Here is a 21,475-nt window from a genome sequence, read left to right on the forward strand (position 1 = left end):
TCTGCGTCTTCTTCCTCCTCGTCTCGCACAAAAATGCAGCTCCTAACAGCGATCGCTTCCCGAGGGCTTTCCTGAGCGCGGCTGGTGCTCAACACCCTGGGTGGCCTCGCTCATTTCTCCAGCATCCCTGTGAGGTGTGCGTTAGTGGCCCTCCCTGCGTCGTTTTTTTTTTTTCTTTTTTTTTTTTCAACGTTTTTTTTTTTTTTTTTTTTTTTTATTTTTGGGACAGAGAGAGACAGAGCATGAACGGGGTAGGGGCAGAGAGAGAGGGAGACACAGAATTGGAAACAGGCTCCAGGCTCCCAGCCATCAGCCCAGAGCCTGACGTGGGGCTCGAACTCACGGACCGCGAGATCATGACCTGGCTGAAGTCGGACGCTTAACCGACTGCGCCACCCAGGCGCCCCTCCCTGCGTCGTTTTAAAGAGTGAGGACGCTAAGGCTTGGAGAGGTCCAAGCTACCAAGTGGCAGAGACCGGCTTTGGAGTCCAGGCTCCCGGCCCCCGAGCCCGCAGGCCCGGCTGCCAGGCTGCGCCACCCTGTCACCCGCCGCGGTGTGGAAAGCGGCGGAGATCACGCCAGGAACTGTGAGGTCTGGCCCCAGCCCTCGGGGAAGGGACAGGAGCCCTTGGCTCTACCTTTTCATTCTCCTGCAGGATGAGGGAACCCCGTGGTAGTACGTGATGCTTGGATGGTCAGGTGGTCCTCTTGGCTGCCGTAACCAGACCCCACACACTGGGGGCTTAAACAACACACACTTATAGTCTCTCAGCCCCGGAGTCTGGACGTGCAGGATCACGTGCCAGTAGGGTTGGTTTCTGGTGAGACCTCCTCCTTTGTTTGTAGATGGCCATCCTCCTGCTGTGTCCTCATGTGACCTTTCCCCTGTGCATGTGCAGAGAGAGAGAGATCTCTGGTATCTCTTCCTCCTTTTTTTTTTAATGTTTGTTTATTTTTGACACACACACACACACACACACACACACACACACAGAATCCGAAGCAGGCTCCACGCTCTGAGCTGTCAGCACAGAGCCCAACACGGGGCTCAAACCCATGAACTGTGAGATCACGACTTGAGCCGATATCAAGAGTCGGACGCTTACCCGACTGAACCACTCAGGCGCCCCTCTTCATTTTCTTATATGGCCACCAGTCCTGTTGGATTAAGGCCTTACCCTTATCATCTCATTTAGCCTTAATTACCTCCCTTTTCCCAAATATAGTCACCTTGGGGGTTAGGGCTTCAACATACAAATTTTGCAGCGGGGGAGCACAATTCAGTCCGTAACAGATGGTGATCTTGAACACTCCAAAGGATCTGAGTTATCCCCGAGAAAGAGCCCGAAGACCCGTGTCCCTTCCATAGTGTGCACTTGGCACATGGAACAGTGTCAGATACATTTTAGGTGCTTAATAAATGTTTGCTGAAGAAGGAAAGAGTCTTTTGAGTTTAACGTAAATTATTCATTAAGAGACCAAAGTAGGGCATCTGGGTGGCTCAGTCAGTTAAGCATCTGACTTTGGCTCAGGTCATCATCTTATGGTTTGTGAGTTAGGGCCCCGTGTCGGGCTCTGTGCTGACAGCTCAGAGCCTGGAGCCTGCTTTGGATTCTGTGTCTCCCTCTCTCTCCCTTGCCCCACTCACTCTCTCTCTCTCTCTCTCAAAAATAAAAACATTAAAAAAATTTTTTTTTAATTAAAACATAAAAAAGAAACCAAAGCATTCTGGAAGAAAGCTCCTTTTTTTTTTTTTTTTTTTTTTTTGGCTAATTTCCATGTAATAAGAAAATTCAGTTGGTCATGGCCTCTTACTCCCTGTGCCTTCTGATTATCTAAAACATTATGGTATAATAGCACTGTGATTAAAGAAAGGCTGAACTTTCAAAAACACAGCACACACCGTAGAACGGATAAGACGTGGGGGACATACATGTGTGTTTTTGTGGTATTAAAGAGGGGGTCTGTGGTCAGCATTCTTTTTCTTACTCATATGGAAGATCCATTTTATATCTGTCTTTTCATTTTAGAGATTAGACACATGTATGATTCTTGATGTGTTTGAGAGTCATGAATTTTAAAGGCAGTGGAGGGTGATCGGGGATGAAGGGATGAATTTTAAATCCTGTTAACGCTGATCCTATGTAGACAGTCTCAACTAAGTCAATATTTAAAGAAGATGAGAGAAGTAGGCTGATATTAAACCACTGCCTCGGGATTTAAAAGCAGCTCTATTCCAGAGAGTTCGGGACACTGAAATGGGGTTCAGGCTTCTTTTTTAATCTGCCGGGGAGAGAAATGCACATTTTTTTTTTTTCCTGAGCTGAACCAAACTGGAGTGCTTTTCCACCCTCTCTACAGGCTGCTTCTGTGAATGTAGAATGGTAACAGTAGTCAGAGCACCAATTTAAGGAGCACTTACTATGTGTCAGACATCGTACTGAGCGCTTTCTGCACATTATCTTAGGTCCCAGCGTGTGCTGCAACGGGGTCGGATGCCTTTGTGCGTCCCTCATTCTGAGTAAAATTCAGTGTTGGATTTTTTTTCTCCTACTACATGCCATTAAGCACGAACTCCTTTCTGTACCTTGTCTTCCTCCTGATGGATTGAGATCCCTATGCTTGTGCTCCTCCCCCTTTTCTGTGTTGGAGGGCAAGCAGGCTCTGTGCTATCAGCACAGAACCCCACTCGGGGCTCGAACTCACGAACGGTGAGATCGTGCTCTGATCCAAAATCAACAGTCTAACACTTAACCAACTGAGCCACCCGAGCGCCTCAGGAGCTTAGCCATTTAAATTTGCTGATCTTACCCGTCACTGATAGGCATTTTTTTTTTTCTTTTTGGTGGGAGCAGGGTGGGGTGGGGAAGAGGGTGGGAGTTGCCATGTTGTGAGAAATGCGATTTCTTAATTAATGAGAGAAGTTGGTGAATAATCTGTTTTCAACCGTGGCTCACGGGAGCCGTGTTAGTCTCGCTCTGATGTTTGCACCACCGCGAGACTCGGCTGCGCGTCTTGGAAACATGGCGTCAATCTTTGAAAACGGAGGCCTTTGTAAATTTCAAGAAGCTTTGCAAGCTTGAGTCTGTTGACGATCTGGAGCTGTTTGATTTACCTTTCACAGCAGAATTATTTCTCTTGATGTGCTCAGGGTGACATCCAAGCTGCCACGCTCCCTTGACATCACTACCCCCCCCCCCCCCGCCCCCTTCTCCAAACACACCCTTCCAGTTGGGGTCCTTGGACTTGGTCCTCAGTGAGTCTGCACACATTTAATTTTTACTTTTTTTTTTTGATTTTTTTAACATTTATTTATTTTGGGGACAGAGAGAGAGCATGAATGGGGGAGGGGCAGAGAGAGAGGGAGACACAGAATCCGAAGCAGGCTCCAGGCTCTGAGCCATCAGCCCAGAGCCCGACGCGGGGCTCGAACTCAAGGACCACGAGATCGTGACCTGAGCTGAAGTCGGACGCTTAACCGACTGAGCCACCCAGGCACCCCTTAATTTTTACTTTTTAAAACTCGCCTGACTGAAGCAGTTCATCCTTTCAGCTCGAGACCCATCATCATGCCAAGCTTCAACCTTGTAGAATCAGCATTAGATCTACTCTGCCTGCAAATGTCTGATTACCGTCAAATTAGATGCCTTCCTTTGCTGATCGTTGACTGCCTTTTCCTTAATTTCCCGTTCAGCGTTTCCCATGTTGTTACAGATGAAGCTGGTTAAACATTCCATTTTCAGTATTATCGAGGCGGGGTTGGTAAGTTTAGGGGGTGGATTAAAGAGCCCAGGGATGAGGTGGTGTGTGGAAATGGAGAGGGGCATTAATGAGGTGGCTTTCGGGCTCAGGGGTCTTCACTGAGGGGCTCTCAGAAGCCACAGAACATGGAAACCAAGATACCAAATAACAGTGGGGCACATGTGGCGTGCTGGCTTCCTGGGGCCGCTGTCACAAAGCATCACAAACTCGGGGGCTTAAAACAACAGAAATTGATTCTCTCACAGTTCTGGAGCCTGGAAGTCCCAAATCTGTTTCACTGGACCAAAAAAGCAAGGTGTTGAGGGGGCCGTGCTCTGTCTGATGAGTCTGGTGGCTGCGGCATTCTTTGGCTTGTGGGCCATCCTCCTTCTTCGTGCGGACTTCTCCTCTGTGCGTTCGTGTGAACCCCCCTCCCACCCCCCCTATTTTATAAGGACACTTGTGCTGCCATGTAGGGCCCGCTCAGATGGTCCAGGTTAATCTCATCTCAAAATCCTTCACTTTTTCCAAATAAGGCCATATTCACATGTTCTGGGGATTAGGATTTAAAGTCTTTGGGTGGCCGTTACATAATCGACTACAGGCAATTAAAGAGCTAAGTAAATTATCCTAATAACCATTGTGTGCTCTGTTGAAAAAGGCATATTGTATTACCGCCGGGCTTTCAGACTATTGTTCATTCATAGTACTTTTAAGAATTTCATTGCCAAAGGGTGTCATTTTTAAACCATTGCAAGCAAAGCCACAAGCAAAGACAGAGTCTAATTGTACTTTTCAGCATCGCTCTTTCTCTCCACCCCCACAAGACAGTGGCTATGTTACATGCACGTATGCGCACACATACACGTGTGTATATGTGGTTGTGTATGTCTATGCATATGTATGTGTGTGCACAAGCATGGATGTGCCTATATATGTGTATATATACTTTTTTTCTTTATCTTTTGGTCACGGGTGAGTACAGTTTTTACAGCTTTCAGTCTAGCATTTACTTGTGGGGGCCAAACTCCAGCCTGAGTATAACTTTTAACCTCTATGGGAGGATTGCATCCCTATTGGCTGATTGTCTTTCTTAGTTATATCTTTGGATTAAAGACCTGAAGACCCCCCCCCCCCCATCAAAATGGGTGAAGGCACAAACTTCCAGTTATAAGATAAATAAGGCTAGGGATGTCACATGTGGCATGGTGGCTGTTGTTAACGATACCGTATCGTATATCTGCATGTTGCTGACACAGAGCATCTTAAAAGTTCATATCAGATGGTGGCTATGGTGGGCACAAGAGAAAGAGAGCTGAAGCACCCCCTGGGAGGGAGGTGGGATTTGAGTTAGTGGCTCAAGGACTGGGGTGTCCAATTGGGTGAGGGGGTGGCCTGGGCTCAAGCTCGGAGAGTAACCCAGTGTGTTCAGGAGAGTGAGGAGACTGGCCCCCAGGCCATCCCCTGATGCTATGTTATTTATTTATTTATTTATTTATTTATTTATTTATTTACTTACTTATTTAAATAATTTTTTAATGCCTATTTATTTTTGAGAGAGAGAGAGAGAGAGAGCGAGTGCATGAGTGGGGAAAGGGCAGAGAGAGAGAGGAAGACACAGAATCAGAATCTGAAGTAGGCTCCAGGCTCTGAGCTGTCAGCACAGAGCCCAGTGTGGGGCTCGAACTCACAAACCGTGAGATCATGACCTGAGCCGAAGTCGGACACTTAGACTCAGCCACCCAGGTGCCCCTGATGCCATTTTAGATAAGGTGTTTCTCCTGGTACAGGGAAGTAGCACTTTCTTAGGGTTCTTGTGAATAGTTAGGGAATAACCTTTGCTTGCAGTGTCTGACAAGACGGAGAAGCTTGAGTGCTGGGCCAGGGAGTGTGGACCTTGCCCTGCAGACAGCAGTGAGCCCCAAAGAGCTTTAAGCAAGAAATCAGAGTTCCAGACCCATGGATTTTGAGGCAGAGCATAGAGTGACTTTAGGGGGCCGGGAAAAGAGGTAGGATGTTGATGTCATAGTCCAGGTGACTGGACTTGGTTTTAGTTTAGTTTTTTAGGTTTTTTTTTTTTTTTTAATGTTTGTTTTGTTTTGAGAGAGGAGAAGGAGACAGAGCACGGATGAGCAGGGGAGGGGCAGAGAGGGCGAGAATCCCAAGCAGGCTCCATGCTGTCAGTGCAGATCCCCACATGGGTTTTGATCCCACGAACTGTGAGATCATGGCCTGAGCTGAAATCAAGAGTTGGATGCTTAATCAGCTGAGCCACCCAGGCGCCCCTCATTTAGTTTTTAATCACAAACCTGAGTCAAGAAGTAACATTTGAGCAGCTCACATAAATATTACCTATCAATCATCTATCAGTCAAGCATTCATTTATTTATTATTTCTTTATTTTGAGAGAGAAAGCAAGCAAGCACAGGGGAGGGGTGGAGAGAAGGAGAGAGAGAATCCCACGCAGGCCCCTCACTGTCAGGGCGGAGCTGGATACGATATCCCCCCAACTGTGAAATCTTGACCTGAGCCCAGATTGAGAGTCAGATGTTTATCCTACTGGGCCACCCAGGCGCCCCTCAATCATTTATGTTTTTTATCTGTGTCATAACTTGGTACTAATATATGGGGTATATTATGAAAGTGACAAAGTACAATCACAAAAAAAGGAAATAAACAGAAGTGGAAAACCCACTCTTTTTTGTCCTGCGGGGCCCCTGCCTTGAGAGCCTTGCACGGGAATGTCCCTTGCTTTGGGAATGTCCCAAACAACTTTGAGTCACAGAGATGGTCCGTCTGGGGGATAGGAGGCACAGTCCTAAATGAGCCCGACCGGTGGCATGGGAACAGAGGAAGGACAGGTGAGGAGGCATCAGCAGGAGGAAGCGACATGATGTCAGCGGCTGGTCTCCTAGCGAGAGGAGTGAAGACAGGAGAGGGCAAAAACAGGGGTGTGTTTTAGGGCCCGGTGAGCTGGTGAGCAGAGAGGTGAAGCCCACCAAAGGGAAGGGGTGCAGATTTGGCTGGGAAAGACCATCTCCACCCCCGTCCCTCTTTCCCTGCCTTTGCAGGAGGCTGGAGGGTCTGTGCATGTGACACGTTGCTTGTGAGGGCAGTGACCCAGGAGCGGTGTCCTGTGGGCAGCTGAGACACAATTGTGGGCCACCAACTGGCTGCACCCTGACATAGGGGCCAAGAGCTAATGTGAGCCATGACTCGCCCAGGGAAAGAAAAGGATGCTTTTCCGTGGCGGGAGGAAGGAGAGGGCATTGCGTCCCCCACCCGGAACTAAAGACGAGGGCAGATTTGACTCTGTCAGAAGTGGGGGCCTGGGGGAACCCCGCCCCCGGATGGATGATGGCTCAGCCTGAGAGGGAGCCAGGAGAGGCCCTTTGCTGGACTGGAACTTGGCATTTCACGCCGGGGATAACCAAGTTTGACACTGACTCTTCACTGAGCCTTCCAGACCGTCCAAGTTGGCCTAAGTGAATTTCACTCTCTTCCTCAATAATCGGGTCTGGTTCCTGATGTTACATTTTTGGGTTTTTTTTTTTTTCCCCTGGATGCTATTTTTAGATGAGGGGGTTTCCCCCCTGGTACAGAGAAGTAGCTATGTATTTTCCTAGGGTTCTTGTGCCTAGTTAGGGAATAACCTTTGCAGCATCTGACAACAGCCATGTTCTCGGTGTCTCCTCAGGTGGCCATAAAGGTCATTGACAAGAAGAGAGCCAAAAAGGACACTTACGTCACCAAAAACCTTCGGCGAGAGGGGCAGATTCAGCAGATGATCCGCCACCCCAACATCACCCAGCTCCTTGATATCTTGGAGACGGAAAATAGCTACTACCTGGTCATGGAGCTGTGCCCTGGAGGCAACCTGATGCACAAGATCTATGAGAAGAAGCGGCTAGAGGAGTCTGAAGCCCGCAGATACATCCGGCAGCTCATCTCTGCCGTGGAGCACCTGCACCGGGCTGGGGTGGTCCACAGGTAAGGGCCGTGGCACGCTCACGATCACCGACTCTGTGCTGAGCGGACGGCACAGCGGGTCAGTGCGCTCTCGGCACGGCTGAATTGTTGCAGCACGCTGTGCCCCGTCTCCGGATTTCTGTGTCGGGGGATTGTTTTGTGAGCCGAGTTGGCGCCATCGTGGGGTGGAAAGAGTGACCTCTGAAACCAGAGTGCCGGGGTTTGCATCCTGGCTCTACCCCTCCACAGTTGTGTGACCCTGGGCAAGTAACTTCACCACTCTGAACTTCAGTCTCTTCTTCTGTAAGATGGGAAGAGGAATGATCCTTGCCTCATGGTTGTTGTAAGGGTCCGTGTAGAGAATGCAATGAGTTAATCTATGAAAAGTGCTGAGAACAGTGCTGGGTCCATACATGTAAGTGTTGGCTGCTCCAATCAATGTTAAGGTGGCATGGGATGGTTTTTCAGCTGGTGCTGTGGATGATGCTTTCGTTGTATTTGCTTTACATACGGTAGTAGCTGTTTTATTCAACAGAACTGAGTCACCATTTTTTTTTTTTTTTTTTTTTTTTTTTTTTTTTTGAGAGAGAGACAGAGCATGAGCAGGGGAGGGTCATGGAGGGAGAGGGAGCCACAGAATCCGAAGCAGGCTCCAGGCTCCCAAGCTGTCAGCATAGAGCCCGACGCGGGGCTCGAACTCACAAGCCCGTTAGGTCATGACCTGAGTCGAAGTCTGATGCTCAACCGACTGAGCCACCCAGGCGCCCCTTGAATCACCGTTTAAATTGTGAATTTGCTCTTGAAAGTAAGGGGAGTGTCTCACGAGCCAGACTAACCTTGCAAATGATTATGAAAGTCAAACTTTTTTTTTTTTTTTTTTTAACAGTCTGTTCCCTCCTGAGGGGGAGCTCCACAAGGAAAAGTGAATGGAAATAGCATGCCTAGCAATGTTGCCGTGGGTGGTGGGGGCCTATTTTTAGTGCTGTATTAAAATACAATGAAAACAAAAGAAAGAAAAATATTTAAAAAGTGCCCTTTTTTACCCCCAAGAAAATGTTGACTCTACCAATAAATTCATACTTCTTCCTTCTTGAAATTATAATCAGTAATTACTCTGGGCTGTTGAGAAAACTTAGGGTCACATTTAATTGATTATCATTTTATTTATTTATTTATAAAAGTTTATTTATTTTGAGAGAGACAGAGACAGAGACAGTGTGAGCACAGGAGGGGCAGAGAGAGTGGGAGAGAGAGAGAGAGAGAGAGAGAATGAATAATGAATCCCAAGCAGGCTCCACGCTGCCCGGGCAGAGATCGACTTGGGGTTCAGCCTCACAAAACTGTGAGATCATGACCTGAGCCCAAACCAAGAGTCAGACACTTAACCAGCTGAACCACCCAGGTGCCCCATGTTTAAAAATTGTTTTGTATCGAAGTACAATTCACATACCACGAAAGTCACTATTTTAACGTGTACGGTTCAGGCATTTTTAGCATCGTAACAGAATTGTGCAACTATTGCCACTAATTTTAGAATATTTTCATCCCTCCAAAAAAGAAACCCTGTACCCATCAACAGCCACTCTCCATTCCCGCCTCCTGCCAGCCCCTGGCAACCACTAATCTACTTTCTGTCTGTGGATTTGCCTGCTCTGGACATTTTTTATAAAAGGAAACAAAAGTCTGTGGGGTTGTTTGTACCTTGGTCTATTATGAACAATGCTGCTATGAACACTCATGTGCAAGTTAGAGCATGAACATGTGTTTTCACTTCTTTTGAAGAATTCTGCTTTTAGCAGAGGAACTGCTAGGTTATATGTTAACTCTGCATTTGACCTTTTGAGTAAACACACACACGTGCGTGTGTGTGTGTGTGTGTATTTTTTTTAAGTTTACTTATTTATTTTGAGAGAGAGAGAGTGTGTGAGCGTGTGCAAGCAGGAGAAGGGCAGAGATGGGGGGGAGAGAGCGAGAGCGAGAGCGAGAGAGAGAGAGAGAGAGAGAGAATCCCCAGCAGGCTCCACACTGTCAACACAGAGACCGGCAGGGGGTTCAGGCTTAGGAACCTCAAGATCATGTCCTGAGCTGAGAGAGATTAAGAGTCGGACACTTAACCGACAGAGCCAGCCGGGGGCCCCAGTAGACACATATTTTTAAAAATTCAGCTTCTAACGGTGCGTTTTATGTGTTTGAAAGCCATTCATGTTCTGATCAGTGAAGAAAGCAGCTCTAGGCCTTTAATTAACGGAGCTTGTAGGCTTTCAAGGTGAAGAGGGCCTTTCCTTACTAATGGGATTGGATGCGGGGCGCCTGGGTGGCTCAGTCGGTTAAGCGGCCGACTTCGGCTCAGGTCATGATCTCGTGGTCCGTGAGTTTGAGCCCCGCGTCAGGCTCTGTGCTGACAGCTCAGAGCCTGGAGCCTGTTTCAGATTCTGTGTCTCCCTCTCTCTGACCCTCCCCCGTTCATGCTCTGTCTCTCTCTGTCTCAAAAATAAATAAACGTTAAAAAAAAAAAAAAAAGGTTAAATGATGACTAATGGGATTGGATGCTCTACCCCGTGGTGCTTAAGCCTGTGGACACGGTGGGGGAGGTCCCCTGGCTCAGAGCGATTCCAGGGCCTTGGCCAGGCATCATTCAGGCAGATCAGTTCCTCACTGAGGTGACAGTCTCTCCATGTACACGTTTTCTTAGTCACACATGTTGTCATGAAATCACGCCTCATTGGAACTCTTCGAGTTCCGGTCAGCAGGGAAGGGAACGTTGGGAAATTTTAAGGGAATAACACTGTTTGTGGCTCTTTCCATCAATACCCTGGTGCGGCCTGCCGTGTCACAGCTCTGCCCTTATAGGAGAACAATGGCCGTGAGTGTGCCTGGTTGTAGCTTTGTTTATTAAGGAGACAAAGGCAGAGACCTCACGAATGAATCAGCTTGGGTTAATGACTCTGCTGGTCAGAGTGGCAAATAGAACGGGGGGTCCAAGCTTTCTGCAGGTCTCGGGGTGTCATTACAAGGGTTTTGAGGTGTCAAAAACCAGCTGAGCGCCCAGCTTCGCAGGATCCTGAGGACAACAAAGGGAAATCCAGTGCATGCTCACTGTCTTCTCCCGCAGGAAATTCTCAACAACGCTTTTAAAGTCATTTTAACAGATTCCCATCCCTCTCGGCACAATTACTGTCAGGACGTCAAAGGAATGAATTTAATCATGTTTTGATAGCAAAGACGGTGTGCTTTTCTTCCTCTGATCTCTGACATTCTCCTTCTTTCTCTGTCCTTGGAAAGGCGTTCATAAGCCGGCGATGGTAGAGGCTCAGATCTTTCAAAGTTAGGGGAATTTGGAAACATAGGTGTCGTTGAGGGAGGAGTCCTTTGTTTTTCTCTCTGGCGATCATGTTAATGAGTGCCAGTGCGCACGGACGTGGGTGGTTAGGTGGTGGAGACATCACAGGAACATGATCGTGCAGGAGAGACTCATGGGCTGACTCTAGCTGAATGTCTTGACTTTCCCAAATTCCGTACCACTAACAGCATACATGACCCAGTCACCGCTGGTATAGCCTTTACTGTAGCCCTTTCCCATGGTGGCAGTTTCTCTCCTGTAGGTTGCAAAGAAGAAATGGATTTCTTTTTCTTTCTTTCTTTCTTTCTTTCTTTCTTTCTTTCTTTCTTTCTTTCTTTCTTTCTTTCTTTCTTTCTTTCTTTTTTGTATTTACCAGATTTTTAAATTATTATTTTTTTTTTTTTTGGCTGTTTTTTTTTTATTTTTTTTTTTTATTTATTTTTTTATTTTTTTTATTTTTTTTATTTTTTAATATATGAAATTTACTGTCAAATTGGTTTCCATACAACACCCAGTGCTCATCCCAAAAGGTGCCCTCCTCAATACCCATCACCCACCCTGCCCTCCCTCCCACCCCCCATCAACCCTCAGTTTGTTCTCAGTTTTTAACAGTCTCTTATGCTTTGGCTCTCTCCCACTCTAACCTCTTTTTTTTTTTTTTTTTTCCCTTCCCCTCCCCCATGGGTTTCTGTTACGTTTCTCAGGATCCACATAAGAGTGAAACCATATGGTATCTGTCTTTCTCTGTATGGCTTATTTCACTTAGCATCACACTCTCCAGTTCCATCCACGTTGCTACAAAAGGCCATATTTCATTTTTTCTCATTGCCACGTAGTATTCCATTGTGTATATAGAAACCCCAGAACTAGACCCACAAACGTATGGCCAACTCATTTTTGACAAAGCAGGAAAGAACATCCAATGGAAAAAAGACAGTCTCTTTAACAAATGGTGCTGGGAGAACTGGACAGCAACATGCAGAAGGTTGAAACTAGACCACTTTCTCACACCATTCACAAAAATAAACTCAAAATGGATAAAGGACCTGAATGTGAGACAGGAAACCATCAAAACCTTAGAGGAGAAAGCAGGAAAAGACCTCTCTGACCTCAGCCGTAGCAATCTCTTACTCGGCACATCCCCAAAGGCAAGGGAATTAAAAGCAAAAGTGAATTACTGGGACCTTATGAAGATAAAAAGCTTCTGCACAGCAAAGGAAACAACCAACAAAACTAAAAGGCAACCAACGGAATGGGAAAAGATATTTGCAAATGACACATCGGACAAAGGGCTAGTATCCAAAATCTTTAAATTATTTTTTTAATGTAACGTATTGTCACGTTGGCTGATGCACAGCGTATATGGTGTGCTCTTGGTTGTGGGGGTAGATTCCCGTGATTCCCAGTGCTCATCCCAACAAGTGTTCTCCTCGATGCCCATCACCCATTCCCCCCCCCCCCATCAACCCTCAGTTTGTTGCCTCCCTCTCTGTTTGAAACTGTTGTTTCATAAATTATTTTGAAGTTAGATTTTTCAAATGAATAAAAGAGTATGGTATTTCAGAGATGCCCTGGGAGTCCCTCGTGGGAAGATTTCTTTTTTTTTTTTTTAATTTTTTTTTTCCACGTTTTTATTTATTTTTGGGACAGAGAGAGACAGAGCATGAACAGGGGAGGGACAGAGAGAGAGGGAGACACGGAATCGGAAACAGGCTCCGGGCTCCGAGCCGTCAGCCCAGAGCCCGACGCGGGGCTCGAACTCACGGACCGTGAGATCGTGACCTGGCTGAAGTCGGACGCTTAACCGACTGCGCCACCCAGGCGCCCCCCTCGTGGGAAGATTTCTGAGCAAGTAGACTGGATCATCCCAAAAGGATTTAGGGTGAGTTTCGGTGACTGTGCCTGTCCAGTGATTTAAAGGGCTTTTGGTTAGTGTGTTAGAGGATGCTCTAACAGCACAGTTCCTGATTAGGCTGATACTATATCCTTGTATTCTCATCAGCTTAATGCTTGGCAAAGCCCTTGTTTCCTGTGATACGAAGTCTAAATATTTAATTGTCTACTCGGAACTACTGAAATATCCTTTACAGGAAGGAAATCTTTAAAAATCATGTAAATATTGTAAGCAGAAAAAGAGAAAAGGAAACTAAAGCCGTATATAGCAAGATTCCCTTAGCAGCTGGCAGAGAAATTCATTTTACACTGGGCCTGCCGGCTCCTTTGTCTTTTGCTATAGTAGGGCTGTGGCTGACTTTTACAAAAGTAGAGTATGGTCTGATTTCTTCATTACTCCGTGTTAGGATGGCCTGAGAAAACTCCACGTTTAAAATATAACGATTTTTTTTTTTTTTCTCTCTCTCAAACGTGCTCGCCCAGCACGGTGCCCAAACCTGATGATCTGCCTGTTGTATATAGAGCGTTGACTCTTAACATCAGTCAATGAAAAGTGTGATTCCTCGGACAGGCTAATTTGAGATTCATCGGTTCATTCAAAATAACAAAGTCCAATCAAACCGTACAGACAAAACGTAACAGTGTAACACAATACCGCCATCCCTGAGCAGGAAGAGAGGAGCCGAGGGGGCCCGCAGGACCAGGGCTGAGAGACACATGATCAAAGGGAGTGCGAGCCTGTGTTTGGATGTACGTCAACACTGCCACTCCCAGGGCCATGACCTTCCTCATTCATCAGTATCGGGAAAGGACCCTCTCCGCTCAAGAGGAATGTGGTGGAAGAGAAGGGACACTCCTTTGTTCTCTTGGGCCTGACAAGAAGCAGGCACACCACGCAGTGGTGGGGCATTGAGTTCTTTTAACTTTCAGGTTTTCTTGGAGAGGGGAGGGCAGGAAGGGTGGACAAGGAGGGGGTGACTTCTGCTTACATTCAGCAACTGTTTGGGATCCCTGGGCCTTCTGCTGAGAGACCGCACATATCTGGAGACGCTGGTCACATTTAGCAAAGGTTTTGTGTTGAGCTGGGTTTAAAAAATCGGATCGGAACTACGAGATTTCACAAAGCTCTAACGCAGCAACTCTATGGAGCGGGTTGCAGGGTGATCAGCGGCGTTGATTCCGAAGCCAGACCGCCTGCACCCACGTGCTGGTTCTGCCACTTAAAAGCTGCCCTGGGCAAATCGCTCAGGCTTATGTGCCTCTCTACACAATAGGGATAATGGGTCATCCACTTCACGTGGTTGTCATGAGGATTCAATTAGTCCATTCACGTTAAGTGTCCAGACTGAGGCAGTAAGTATGGAGTACCTCATCCTGCCCTGCTCATTCTTCAGGTCCTTGTTCTAAGATCACCTCCTCCAGGAGGCTCTCCAGGCTAGGTCCCTGGTCCTAGACCCACACTGCATTTCTACTTTGCTTTCCAAACTTTTCAAACGGTAGCTTTCTTGTTTGGTATCTGTTTTCTGCACAGGCCACAGGTAGCCCAGCGTGCAGCCCAGTAAGCATACAGCAAGACTTTGTGGAATGAATGAAGGCCAGTTGAATGACTACAGCTAGTGTCAGAGTTAGCACTGGGATGGAGGCTTTTTGGCAGCCGGTTCATTCTGGAATATTCCATATCGTCCCTAGAATATCAAAGGAGTTTCCAGGCGCCTAGGTGGCTCAGTCGGTTAAATGTCCCAACTCTCGGGTGTCGGTTCAATGCAGAGCCTGCTTGGGACTCTCTCCCTCTCTCTTGGGCCCTCCCCTGCTCGTTCCCTTCCCCTCTCTCTCAAAAATAAATAAACTTTGGGGCGCCTGGGTGGCGCAGTCGGTTAAGCGTCCGACTTCAGCCAGGTCACGATCTCGCGGTCCGTGAGTTCGAGCCCCGCATCAGGCTCTGGGCTGATGGCTCGGAGCCTGGAGCCTGTTTCCGATTCTGTGTCTCCCTCTCTCTCTGCCCCTCCCCCGTTCATGCTCTGTCTCTCTCTGTCTCAAAAATAAATTAAAAAATGTTGAAAAAAATAAAAATAAAAAAAAAAATTAAAAAAAAAAATAAATAAATAAACTTTAAAAAAAAAAAGGGGGCGTTTCTTCATTGACTTAGTACCAGTTTGTTTATTTTTCGGGTCCCAATTTGTAGAGTATCATCTTTTTAGTGAGTGAGTAGCTTTCACTTTATAAACAGTTCATATCTGGAGCATTGTAGGAATTCAATAAAGGTTTCATTTTGAGTAAATAAGTCAGGTACGTGCTTCACAAATGATTCTTGTGTTTTATCAGAATGCCCATATTGTAAGTAAATCAGTGATTAAGAAATCATTTGCTTTTAATACAGTGCTTTTGAAGATAAACCTAACCCCCCAAAAACTCGTTTCCTGCAAAATGCCTATGGCCTTGGGGAGTTGGGTGCTTTTCTTGGATGCTTTATTCTTTTTTTTTTTATTTAAAAAAAAATATTTTTTTAAAGAGAGAGACAGAGCATGAACGGGGGAGGGTCAGAGAGAAGGAGACACAGAATCTGAAACAGGCTCCAGGCTCTGAGCTGTCAGCACAGAGCCCGACGCGGGGCTCGAACTCACGGACCGCGAGATCATGACCTGAGCCGAAGTCGGCTGCTTAACCGACTGAGCCACCCAGGCGCCCCTTGGATGCTTTATTCTTAGCTTATTGCTAAAATCAATCTCCACAGGCACCAATGTCTCCTCCAGACCTGATCCTGTGTGAGCTTGCTCTGGCCACCCTCTGGGCTCTTTCTCTCTGACCTTTCCGTGGAGGGCTAATGGCCCCCAGTGCTGTTTGCTTATCACCCAATTAATCACCTTTTTAAGTCTTTTCTGGGCTCTCCTCCAGAGGAGGGCACTTGCTCTTAGCACCTTTATTATCCTCATCTCTGCCAATGGTAGGTTAGCCTGGGAGTGGCCACAAGACACTGGGGCTCAGTTTCCCTCCTGCTAAGGGCCCTGCCAGGTAGCCACTCTTGGGACGCCGTTTTTCAAACCAGAATCAGATGCTCGGAGTTTAAACTACTTGCCCAGGGCCACGGGACGGTCAGTTAGAGAGCCTGTCCGTCCTTGTCTCCAGCTGCCAGGTCTGGGGCCGAGACTGTGCTCAGCATCTCTGCCCCGGGTCGCTGCCCCCCTCTTGGAGGCGCCTTGCGCTCAGGTCTTCACTTCCATCTTTTGTCTTCACCCGAGTGGCACCTGGGGTCTCTGTGACTTGGCCTGAGGTTTGTTAGGGGCCTGACCTTTGACCGTACCGGCTGGAGAGGGCCTTGGAGAGGCCGGCGGAGAGCCCCTTCCTTCACTTCCTCCCCAGTGTTCTGGGTGTATGTGCGTGCACGCAAGTGTGCTCACGTGTGCACGCGTGTACACACTCACCTACATACACATAAGCATGCACACACGACCATGCACACATGCACATATGTATGCAACACCACACGCACGCCCTCACACCCGCTCACGTGCACACACGCACGCCTACAGGCACACACACACATGCATGCCCACGTACACAATGATCATCTGTGCACACACATACGCGCATGCAGACATGGCCACCCACAGGCACACCTGTGCAGGCACACACGCCCACTCTCCACCTCCCCAGTACTCTCCTGGCCGCCTTCCCTGAAGGGTCCCAGCGGCTGCTTCTCCTCTCCTCACACACTGAGCGCCAGGACCCCTTATGTTTGTTATGGCAACAGAGCCCTCCCCAAAGCACACCCCTCTGTCTGGGAGGGCTGTGGCTGGAGTTCTTGGCGGCTGGTCTCCAAACCTTGGAAGGTTTGGAGGTTACCATCGTTCAAGAAATGCAAGGAGAGTTTGGGTGAGTGGGTGGGTGCAGGGGGAAGGAAGGCGAGGGGCACGCTTGGTAGCTTGTGGGTGGACCTTTAATTGCTAGTCACGGCCTGGCCCGTTGGAGCTTGTGCTTTTGAAATAAACTAGAACAAAGGGCTGGTGATTAGGGCTCTCCCCTCGGGCTCCAGAGAAACACCCATCAACCCCTCTCAGTCTCCCCCTTCCCCAAGCTTAGTAGAGACGGAGAGACCCGGTGTCAGGTCTCCAGAGCTCTGTGATGATGAGGCCCTTGGGCATTGCTCCTGGAACAGCCCGGTGTCCAGAGAAGGCTCTGTGCCTGGGCCCCTGGTGGCCTTTTCTGGGCCAAGCTCCCTCCTTTGTTCCCAAGACACACAGTAATTGCTTTTGGTAAATTCTCAAGACTCAGGTGCCCCGCCCCAACACTGTCCAGGTAACCCGATCCTCTGGTGCCCCCTTGTATTAGGCCACGCCCCATCCCCTCTCTCTGTCTCCTCTTTGAAGCCCCTTTGGCCAAGAAAAAGCTGTCTTCACCACCCCCTGCCCGCTCCCACCATCCAGGGACCACTTTCTTTCCCTCTCTTCTCTTCCGAGGCTTAAGTTCACTCTGAAGTTGCAGTTTGCGAGCCACAGGGAAGACCCGCTCACACTGCAAGACTGTGGGAGGAGCCTCCTACTTCTCTCTCCCCTCAATAAAGTGATGAATCTTATCATCGAGGGACACTGCTGTGAAATTGAGGATTGCCTCCCTCATCAAGTGCGAACCAGTCCGCTGTCAGAACGTTCCTTCCCAAATGGCAAATCTCACGCTTACCAGAGCCAAATATCTTCTTCTCGGGGATGGGGCTAGTGTAAGTAGCATCTTTTCACAGGGACCCCAGGGAGGTTTTCTGGATAACAGAGGCCTGCCAGTATTTTTGTTTGTTTGTTTTTAAAAAGATGCAGTGAAATATGCTACCGCTAAAACCTTATGGATAGATTCATCCCTCTTATTATTCAAGAAGATGTCTCTCAATTTTGTGGTCTCCTGGGAATATTTGTGGTCTCTGGGGTCAGTTGTTGAAGAGCTGGGCAGAGGGTCTGAATGGTCCACTATGCCGAATGGGGCTCGTAATTAATTTCAGGTGGTAAGGGTTCCCCGAAGTGAACATCCTGAGTGAGGCACTTGCTTGTAGCGGTAACATTCCTAGTACTGATCTCCTAGGAGGGGAGAAAAATATCCAAAAGCTACTTTTAAAGAGTTAATAGATTTTATATATATTTTTTAGAGCAGTTTTAGGGTTACAGAAAAATGGTGCTGAAACTGTAGAGTTCCCACATGCCTTCCCACCCCCCTTCCGCATGGTTTTCCCGGTTAATATCTTGTGATAGCGTAGTACATTTGTTAGAATTGATGGACCAATGTTGATGCATTATCATTAGCTAACGCCCATAGTTTACATTAGGGTTCTCTCCACTTCTGTGCAGTTCTGTGGATTTTGACAAATGCCTGATGTCAGCATCGTAATAACTTCGCCACCTATGAAAATTATGGGCCACCTCTTCTCCTCCTCCTCCTTCAGGCAACCACGGATCTTTTTACTGCCTCCATGGTTTTGCCTTTTCCAGAAGGTCATATGGTTGGAATCACACAGTACGTAGCCCTTTTCAGATTGGCATCTTTCACTCAATCATATGCATTTAGGTTCCTCCGTGGCTTTTCATGACTTGGTAGCTCATTTCTTCTTATTGCTGAATTAACTTTCCCTTGTCTGGGTGGACCACCCAGTTTGTTTACCCATTCATCTCCTGGTGGATAGGGCTTGGTTGCTTCCAGGGTTTGGTAATTATGAATAAAGCTCCTATGAACATTCCTGTCCACAAGTTTCGGATTCTTGGGGCGCCTGGCTGGCACCGTCGGTTGAGCATCCCAACTCCCGACTTCAGCTCAAGTCATGATCCCAGGTTTGTGGGATCAAGTGCCACGTAGGCCTCCGTATTGAGCGTGGAGACTGCTTAAGATTCTCTCTTTCCCTCTCCTGTAAAAAAAATAAAATAAAATAAGTTTTTGACTCTTTTGGGTAAATACCGATGCAAAAGCTACTTTTAAAAACATGATGTTAAAGCCTTTCTTCCTGAAGAGAAGGAAAATATTCTCCCCCTCCTTCTAGATGTATTTCAAGACAAGGCAGAAGGTAGCAATAGATAAAGCCAGAAGTTGTGGAATGTTCCTTTCATTTGGGTAGATGAGGTACAGTCCTTTCCTGAACAGAGACTAATGTAGCTCACCTTTAGTCCTGGAAGGTTTAGGCAGTCCAAACCATTTAGAAACATTGACAGAAGGGTAATAAATAGGTAAACAACCGAGTAACAGGTTTGTTCTGAGCGTTTGTCCTAAGGATAGGTACTATGGGATGCGGTGGGTAGAAATGAAAACTGATTATATTTTTCTCACTTTGCCCAACAATTACATTTTATACTTACTCCCCTGGTTTTATGACATTTCCCTAGTTTCAAAAGTGGGCATTTTTTTTCCCTCTTTTGCATTTTTTCTTATTTTTAGTCTTCCATTTATATCATTCTTCTCATCATTGTGGTTGTTCACTAGGCTTTTGTGGGCCCAGAATTATCCAGCTTAGCTTTATAATTCTTGGCAGTTGCTTTCTTATACCTCACCCCTCTCAATTGTTTTTCTCCATAGTGTATGTTCTGAACCAAATTTCTCCTTTAATGCCTTAGTGTGGCTTCCATTCTTTCCAGGGAAAGAGGTTTAATTTCGCTGGAAACAAACTGTGGCCTTCCTTTAGATTTAAATAGCACAGCTGCTTTATAATCAGTTTGCACAGGATCACAGTTTGGGCTATTGCTGGCCCAGTGTTTTGTGTGTACGTGCAGTTTTTTTGGAATTACCGTAAATGCTTGAATAGAAGGTCAAATTAGATCATGTCCTACTTCTCTTCAGAAAAGAGGAAGTGTCTAATTTTCAACAACAAAGTACTAGCTAGAAAAGACCCATTAACCTTGACTCACTTAGGACTTTTGGGAGCTTTAGAAGTCACCCGAGGAAACGAATAGAAAGGCAGGCCAGGACGTTTTACACGGCTTTAATAATAACTTTCAGGGTCATAACCTCACAGTTGTGAGGGTCTGCGACAACTCTAAAAACAATTCACCCGAGTTGTTGATTTGCAGAGATTTTAAATGGGTGCTTATTATTCAAATGGCTTGTGCTGAGACTACCCGCCAGTATTCACAAAGTGCGTTATCACAAACATCCAGTCCACCGCAAGGTCATGCGACCCTGGTAACACCAAAGGAAGGCTCTGTCATCCCTGTCCTGACTGTGACAAGTTTCAGTAAAATTGTTTCATGAAAGGTGAGGGTGTAGGAACAATATTTCTGAAGTTAACATTATGTTATATGCTCTTAAAGATAAATAGAATGATCATTTGGTAAATCCATTGTGTTTTTAAAAATTACATATGTGTCTTTTCCAAAACCCTTTTTCTGAGGAACAGGGTCTTCCCATTGGAAAAATGAGGGGGAGATTACCTTATATTTGGGGTCACCCTGTATTTGGACATACGTGATACATTTTATTTTTTTAATGTTTTTAAAAAAATTTCTTTGTTTTTGAGAGAGAGACAGACAGAGAGCAAGTGGGGGAGAGGCAGAGACAGAAAAGAGGGAGACACAGAATCCGAAGCAGGCTCCAGGCTCGGAGCTGTCAGCACAGAGCCTGACGTGGGGCTTGAACCCATGAACTGTGAGATCATGACCTGAGCCAAAGTCAGATGCTTTACCGACTGAGCCGCCCAGGCGCCCCTCCATGATCCCTTTTAAAGGCTGACATAGGTTTTATATAGTCTGTGCATTGTTTCCACTGGATTGAAGCGAAGGGACACAGTTCTTCCTCCCGTTGGTGGGTGCATGTGGGTGGGGGGATATCCATATGCCCTAGCTGCAGGTTTCAAAACAGACCTCCCCTTTCTCATCCAAGTATGCAGCCCTAAAGCTACCAGCCACCTCCCAATTTTGAAAGACCTTGGATGTTTTATAGAGCTCACCTTTTTTTCTCACTTGACTCCTTTTCTTCTCCCAATTTGAAATGCTTCCCTTTATTGTTCCTGTGACAACTGTGTCCCGGGCTTCCCCCCCCCCCCCTTCACCAGCATGTTGTCCTTGGTTCTTCTCCCCAACCCCCAATCTCCTCCCCCCCTGCCCTTCATCCTCTCCCTGGGCAATCTCCTGTCCTTTCAAGGCTCAGCTCCCCAACTGAGGTTGAAAATTGGTAGTTTGCGAGAGGTAACTTGCCTGCAAGTTTGGCCTATGCAATGTGGCTGTTACTGTTTTAAATGTGAATTTGTTGCCAACATTTAAAAATTGGGATAAAGTCCAGATTGCTAGATTCTCTTGGAGAAAATGATGAGCTGGCGGTGTTGGGACTGAGCTGTGAGCAACTGTCCCTGTTAAATGGGACACTGCTTTCCCGTTTACCAAAAGCCCTAGCAAAAGCTCCCTTTTGTCTCATGACTTTGACGTAGTATTATCGGTTGCCATTTTTGCTTATCATGACTCTGCTATTCTATTCCTTTGGCAGAGATATGAGGAAGAAAGATTTCTTTTGCCTGTACCTCTGTTCAAAAGTGGGAAAAATAAACTAGACCAAGAATGCTGTGTGTTTCAAAACAGT

The 21,475-nt window shown here is 46.9% G+C and overlaps 1 protein-coding gene across 2 annotated transcripts in view; it reads left to right on the forward strand.

Moving 5' to 3' along the window:
• The window catches only part of HUNK (hormonally up-regulated Neu-associated kinase), a 111,785-nt gene that overhangs the window by 36,693 nt on the left and 53,617 nt on the right, over positions 1 to 21,475 (forward strand). For both annotated transcript variants that reach the window (XM_058731864.1, XM_058731865.1), the window contains exon 2: positions 7,439 to 7,731. In XM_058731864.1, the coding sequence (XP_058587847.1) occupies positions 7,439 to 7,731 (293 nt within the window). The remainder of the gene's footprint in view (positions 1 to 7,438; positions 7,732 to 21,475) is intronic.

The sequence above is a fragment of the Neofelis nebulosa genome, chromosome 5 (assembly GCF_028018385.1).
Source record: "Neofelis nebulosa isolate mNeoNeb1 chromosome 5, mNeoNeb1.pri, whole genome shotgun sequence".
Taxonomy (NCBI): domain Eukaryota; kingdom Metazoa; phylum Chordata; class Mammalia; order Carnivora; family Felidae; genus Neofelis; species Neofelis nebulosa.